The sequence below is a fragment of the Odontomachus brunneus genome, unplaced genomic scaffold (genome assembly GCF_010583005.1).
Source record: "Odontomachus brunneus isolate Ranch 3 - 2012 unplaced genomic scaffold, Obru_v1 Obru_scaffold_231, whole genome shotgun sequence".
NCBI classification, from domain to species: domain Eukaryota; kingdom Metazoa; phylum Arthropoda; class Insecta; order Hymenoptera; family Formicidae; genus Odontomachus; species Odontomachus brunneus.
Genome location: NW_022639681.1, coordinates 224,862 through 232,194, shown reverse-complemented (window position 1 = coordinate 232,194; position 7,333 = coordinate 224,862). Strand labels below are relative to the sequence as shown.

Here is a 7,333-nt window from a genome sequence, read left to right as displayed (position 1 = left end):
TCCGGGGCGGCGAATATCTCGAAAACTAAGCATTTTAGGAAAAAGTGTTTCTGGTAAAAGTTATAGGCGAAGCCCCTCTCCCACGCATATCTCGCGCACTGTTTACCTTATTTCAATGTATATTGTGTACCAAAATTACGTTCCGTTTATAAAACTTTTTTTTAATAACTTTTTAACAAACAATAAGCGCGGACTAAAACTATTTATAGGTTACTCAGGATGATGACCTCGACGACATATCTCAAAGTCAAAGTGATTAGAGCTGAGTCGCTTCTACGGAATATTTACCCTATTTTCTATTTAGATTAATCATAATAATTTGTTAAAAGTCTAAAAGCAGTGATGAAATCACTAATATACATTATACCAGTATTCGTCGGATATTTAATGTTGATCCATTATTCCAATGTTAGTAAATATATTATAATGTTATGTGAATACTATAGGAATACATTATATAAGTATAACTCTTAAAAATATCATTGGAACTGTTGGAATTTTTGCATGTCGGTCAATCGTTAAAAGACGTTTAGCATGCTCAGAACATGAATGGAAAATCGCTATAGATAAAAAAAATATTTTTTTCAAAGGGTTAGTTTACTTAAATTAACATTTATAGCATAGAAAAGACCAAGGCTAGATGCTCTATATTTTAGAATGTCGAAGTTACAACTTGTTAGATAACTAATTGTTGTGACTAACTATATAAACATGATAGAGACAACTTCATAATAGAGGTTTTTTCTATGTATTTATGTCCGTCACGACCCTGTTAACCGTATATTTTATTTTATAATAACCAAAATAAGAACATGCAGCAACATTGTTATCTTATTTCGATATCAGATTCAGTTTCTCAGCAGCATAGAGTAAAGAAATATAAATGTATAAAATATGTATTCTGATTAGTAGTTCCAGAGTCTCCGCAACTTTCCTTCTGACCTTTAGTTATAGGTCAACTTTACCTCATTCGCTTATATGTTCTATTTAAATTATTTTATGAATAAAAATTGCATTTATTACCAAAACAATATATATCATACATTTGCGAGAAATTTCACTCTAACTAGTAACACATTTAATTTTATTATAGTCACGGTGGAGATGTATTAATACAAAATTTCGAGAAGCTGAAAAATTTACTTTGCTATTACTAAATTAATTTTTACTATTTATTAACTGTAACTATCTTGTTCCTTTTCCAAACTTGTTCATAATTCGATTCCTATTCGAGACTGACAGCTGTTCTATTTGATACAGTGACATTGTTTCTTTCTGTAATCGCCGTGCGCGCCAGAGATGTCACTTCCGAACGGCATCTCTGAGTGTTATCCAGGAAGAAGAGAGTGTCATGAGCGTAAACCGTCAGGTAGCTCAGTGATTTAAAGCAGTTACGCCGCAAGCGAAAGACCCGGGTTCGAGTCCCGGCCTAGCAAACTGCGCTCTCGATATTTTTCTCTCACTCGAACGAAAAGATACGCAGATCTCAAACGCACGGCGTCCCGCCGCCACCTAGTACTCACTCCTCCTTCTTGTGATTGGCAAACAGTTAGATCAAATTCAAAAGTATTAGTTTCTTCTATCAGGATGCTATTTACACGACTTAATTCGTCCACATGTGGCATTCTTTTCCTCCGCTTCTGTTCTGTAGAGTAATCGTAATTCTGCAATTCGAGAGCTCAGCGTATGCCAAGGGTTTATTCCCTTTTTATTCAACGTTAGAACGAATGCATTATAATTGGATACTATTTTAAGGGGAAATTCTACTGGTAACCGGTTCAAAAAATCGATTTTTTTGTAAATCGATAGTTATCTATTTGGAGAATATATTCCCAAAGTTTTAAATCTGAATCTTGTCTCTAATCAGAGTTACAAGAAAATTTAGAGCAGCTCGTCGAGCAGCTAGTTAAGAGTGCGAGAACGGGCCAGTCGGTTTCCGCTGTCGCTCGTCTCGGAACACATTAAGTTTCGTGTAAGCCGAACTATCTCGAGATATTTTTGTTTATAATTCGAATTTCAAGCATAACAGTATGACTCATTTATAGCTTAGGTAGAAGCAGTATTTCAGCGGCAGTGAGAGCGTACGCATTGCCTTATTCAGTCGTGTTTTCAATTCGTATAGAAGTGCTCCGAAATAAGTTTTTGCACACAAATCAAAATGAGACACTCACGAAAAGGAAGCAGAGAAGATGAGCATCATTATTCGGCAGGTTGTCAAAGTCACAGGCAAATTAAAAGATTTTGATCACCCAGCCCCGCTACGCGCAGATCTTGAAAAACTTATCAAATTTATATATGAAGATTTGTCGAAATCTGGGCTCCTATTCTTGAAATAGTTGCGTATACGTAAGTTTTACTACGCAGGTTTAATCATACTATAAAATAGCTGCGCAATGAAAATTACGTATACGCAAAAATTTCAAGAATAAAGACCCTAAGCTGTTGGAGAGATGTTTGAGAAGGCATACGCAAAATGTAAACGAGAGTTTTAACACAACATTTGGCGCTTAGTCCTCAAACACTTGCACTCAGGCATAAAAACTGTTGAAATCGCGGCTTATATTGTCGCAGGCTAATTCAACGAGGCTTATTCTATTTTGCCATCCAAAAGATGATGAATGTCCTGGAAATAAACATTGGACCACAATGTAAAAAATACGCCGATTCATACGATGCCGCGCGAATCAAGTGCTCAAAGCGAGCCAGCTCAAGGTAGCAACACTAAGGAAGCTCGTGCGCCTCGTAGATTGCAGCAAATTGAACAATTGCAGTTTCTCGAGAAATTGGAAGGCTTATTATACGGCCTTGTAATTGCTGATTAGCTCGAAGTAACTGTAAGTATCTAAAAACTAATGTTTTTTCCGAGCGAAAACTTTAAACGCGTTTTTCTCAGAATAACTTTTTTTATACTGGTGGAACTCAAAAACTACCTAATCTCTCGTGTTCTTCCGATGTGTGCTTATAAAAAATTGTTTTTTCAGAGACTATACCTGTTATAACAATATTTTTAATTTAAATAACTTATAGCTTGATTAAAGTGGATTTTTAATTTGGATGGCAAAAATCGTACTTTTTCATTCTGTATGCCACAATTTTATCAATTTAAACTTTTTTTATATCAAATGAAATACTGTGTTTTGATGTAAAATAAACAAATTTTTTTGGTTTACTTATTTCAGACTACTATAGCCGCAGCTAGACGTCCCACTGTTTGGTGCCTGCATTACTGAAGTGGTTAGAAGCACGCTTCTATATATATAAAGTGTTAAACATGTCGAGTTTTGTGTCAAAAAAAGAATTTTTGCGAGGAATTTTACTGCATTACTTTATTCAAAAAAAATCTGCAGTTGAAGCACACAGAATACTTGTTGCGACTTACGGCGACCATGCTCTGTCGGAAACAACATGCAGAAATTGGTTTAGACGCTTCAAAAATAATGATTTTGATGTTGAAGATAAAGAACGCTCTGGCGCATCGAAAAAGTTTGAAGACAAAGAATTGGAGGCATTACTTCATGAAGACTCATGTCAGACGCTAGCTGAACTTGCAGAATCATTAAGAGTTGATCACACAACAGTTTCGAAATGTTTGAAAGTATTAGGAATGATTCAAAAGCAAGGAGATTGGGTGCCGTACGAGTTAAAGCCGAGAGACGTCGAACGGCGTCTTTTCACGTGTGAACAGCTGCTTCAACGGCAGAAAAGGAAAGGTTTTTTGCATCGTATCGTGACTAGCGATGAAAAGTGGATACACTACGATAACCCTAAGCGTAGAAGATCGTGGGGTAAGCCCGGCCATGCATCAACATCGTCGACAAAGCCGAATCCATGGTTCGAAGCTTCTGCTCTGCATTTGGTGGGATCAGTTGGGTATAGTTTATTATGAGCTGCTCAAACCGAGCAAAACCATCACGGGAGATCGCTATCGACTACAATTGATGCGTTTGAGCCGAGCATTGAAGGAAAAGCGGCCGCTATATGAATAGAGATACGACAAAGTGATTTTTCAACATGACAACGTTCGACCACATCTTGTACAACCGGTGAAACCTTACTTGGAAACGCTTAAATGGGAAGTCCTACCCCACCCGCCGTATTCACCAGACATTGCCCCTTCCGATTATTGTTTCGACTTGTTTCGATCGATGGCACATGGCCTGGCTGAGCAGCACTTTCACTCTTATGAAGATGCCAAAAAATGGGTAGCCTCAAAAGACGTGTCGTTTTTCCGACATGGAATTCAAATGCTACCAGAAAGATGGGAGTAAGTAGTGGCTAGCGATGGACAATACTTTAAGTGACATGTTTTTTACGACTTTTTTTAAATAAAGCATAAATTTTCACGAAAAATCAGCGAGAACTTATTCAAGGTCCTAATATATATAATGTGACGTGGCGATTTTTTAATTATCGTCAGTAATTCGAAAAGGAAGGAAGGAAGGAACTTTAAAACGAGCTTCCCGGCTGCAAGTGGATGTCGCGTCCTAGCCGTGAGGCGAATAGGACGTGAACTTACAAAGCCCTCAATTATTTTCGTGTGTAAAAATACGGTCATCGGGAGGTTGAATCAAGAAGAAGAAGACCAATATCAAAGATTTCAAGATATCAAGATATCAAGATTCGCTGCCGCCGTAGAAGAGGAGGAATTCTCGAGAGGAGCATCTGAAGGACCGGATATCCCAGGTAAATCGCTTTTATGAATAATAATATTAATTAGAGACCAACAAGGTAGGCCACTCTAAGAAGGCTTGTTTCAGCCGACATTCAGAGGTGACAGACCAGTTCGTAGAACGTCGAGAAGGAGCTGCCGAAGTGGACCGGTCACGAGTTGCCGCGAGGGAGCCGCGAGGACGGAGTCGACGGACACCGCGGACGAGCGGAGGACAGCTGCCGCCAGAGCAACGCCGGTGAGCGCATTCTCCGCGACCCGGAGCGTCCTCCGAGCCGAGCGAAGACGCTGTAAGGCTCGAAGACCGATGTAAACAGCGGCTGTAACAGAACAAAGAGAGAGAGAGAAAGAGAGACGGAGAGAAACGGAGACAGAGATATTTACTCTCTCTCTCTCTATCTTGCTCTCTCTCTCTCTTGCTCTCTCCTTCTCCTTTATTATTATTTATTTTTAATTTATTTCTTTATTTATTATTTATATTTCGTCGTCCATGTACAGCTTACTTCATTTACTAAAACAATACAGGTGCACGCATTTAACTAATAAAAAACAATAAAAAATAATAAATAAAATAAGTAATATTACATTAAATGCGCGAACTGTCATTCGAATCCACCGCGATGACAGTTACAAGTCGGTAAATCGGTAATGGTAACATGTAGCGCCCCAGCTAACGCTGGACGCGCATGCATACACACCTGTGCAGCAGCTACCGCGCGCTGATAGACGAAAGCAGAAACTACTGCCGCGCCAAGCTTTCGCGATTACACCGTAAGTGCTATAGACGGTTCTCTCTCTACAGTCAGTCGCATCCAGTCGTATCGAGTCGTATCAGGTCGCAAGAAGACAGAAGCCGTTTCCTCTCACGCTAGAGATTTACACACGTTTTTCCTTTGTCTGGACTAGCCGTCCTACGTGTCACGGTGTCCTTCGTGAGGTGCGTGCCGGTTCGCTATTGCGACACATGTGTGTCCTCTCTCGTGCCGGAATTGAGCGAGATAAATCGTGCAAGTAATCACAAATACGCAGTGGCGTAAACTTTTGTAAAGCATTGTTCCAAAGAGAACCTCGCGAAGTGTGACCGTGCGGAAATATTGCTGTGTTGTTAAGCGTATCTTTGTAATAGCGTTGCGTGTGCTTGTAATGATGGTCATTCGCGCGCATTAGCAGTAAGATATTTCGTATCTCACTACGCGTATTTTCTGTTTGCTCTATTGAGTTTGCTCTATTGAGTTTGTAATATTGAGCCGTGCATAACCGGGCAGTAACACGAGCTGTCCACGTACCGCGGACAGATCCACGTGCGCACACGGTACATCGGCGGTGTCGATCACGTGCTCCTGCGTAATCACCTGTGTTGCACAGTCTTACACATGTGTGCCGTCCAGAGTTGCATTCTGAGCATGGAGCACGTTTAGAGCTGTGTGGTACAACATATACAAGGTGCTACGTGTATGTTGAGTGACATCTCCACAAACACTCTCACCATCCTGCCATCTATCGGAGAAACATAGTCAACGGACGTGGTGAGGAGACGACGTTTCTTACGCGAAATTTCACGATTTCGGACTTTGACCTAAAATAACTCAGCTTCTGGAGCACGTAGAGCAAAAGTAGACAGTTTTAGTGAGAAATGTAAACTCAAGGAATCGATTAAGTTTATCCAGAACTTCATCAATTCAGCCGTTATATCCGAAACAAGAATCTAGCCTACATTCAACTAAAGTCGTCGCGTTAATATACACGGTAGGCCGCGTTGTTTCACGCTTGCACTTGGCTTCGCAACACTACCGTGTCGCTTGATACAGGGTGGGCCATTTTATTCAATACACGCAAAAATCTCAAGAAGGAGAAATTTCTTCAAAAAATGTTTCAGATAAAAGTTATATGGATCCATGGGGGACATAAGAAGGTATCATTGGTTCGACTTTTCGTGGCTCCGCCAAGGTCAGGTCGAGGTCAACTATGTTTTTTTTAAATAGAAACATATATTTTTTATTACGGAATTTTATTCTACCTAAAGAAGCAAACAACTTTTGTCTGAAAACATTTTTTATTCGACCTTTATTTTCTAAGATATTTACGGAAATATCTACAAAAATATTGGTTTCAATAATTTTTTACTCGAATTTTCTTAATTTTATCAAAAAATAGCCAGAGATAAAAATTGTCTATTTTCTTCTTGTAGAGCTCTGAGATTTTTTTCAGAATTTTAGATTAACTTTTTAGTACTTCAAGAAAATGCAAGGAAATGCAGAACTAAAAAATTAATAAAAAATCTCGAAAAAAAAACTGAGAGCTCTATAAGAAGAAAATAGACAATTTTTATCTCTTGCTATTTTTCGGTAAAGTTAATAGAATTCGAATAAAAAATTATTGAAACCAATAATTTTGTAGATACTTCCGTAAATATCTTAGAAAATAAAGGTTGAAAAAAAATGTTGGTAAATATAAAGAAAAGGGGAGCCACCTCGGATAGGCTTCACCTTGACATATGTTGTCAAGGTCATGGTCCTGAGTAACAATCAAAAGGTTTTAACCGGCGCTCGTTGTTCATTAAAAAGTTATTAACAAAAGAAGTTGTATAAAATGGATTACATTGCTACTTCATATACATATGCACCCACCGCGAGCCTGCCCTGTCGGGCAGGCGAGCGCACGGGC

At 38.9% G+C, this 7,333-nt stretch overlaps 1 protein-coding gene across 1 annotated transcript in view; it reads left to right on the top strand.

Annotated features, from left to right (window-relative positions):
• The window catches only part of LOC116852512, a 9,290-nt gene extending 8,412 nt beyond the window's left edge, over window positions 1–878 (top strand). Inside the window, exon 2 of the mRNA XM_032832959.1 lies at window positions 210–878. Coding sequence (XP_032688850.1) covers window positions 210–309 — 100 coding nt within the window. The 3' untranslated portion in view covers window positions 310–878. The remainder of the gene's footprint in view (window positions 1–209) is intronic.
• The last annotated feature ends 6,455 nt before the right edge of the window (window positions 879–7,333 follow it).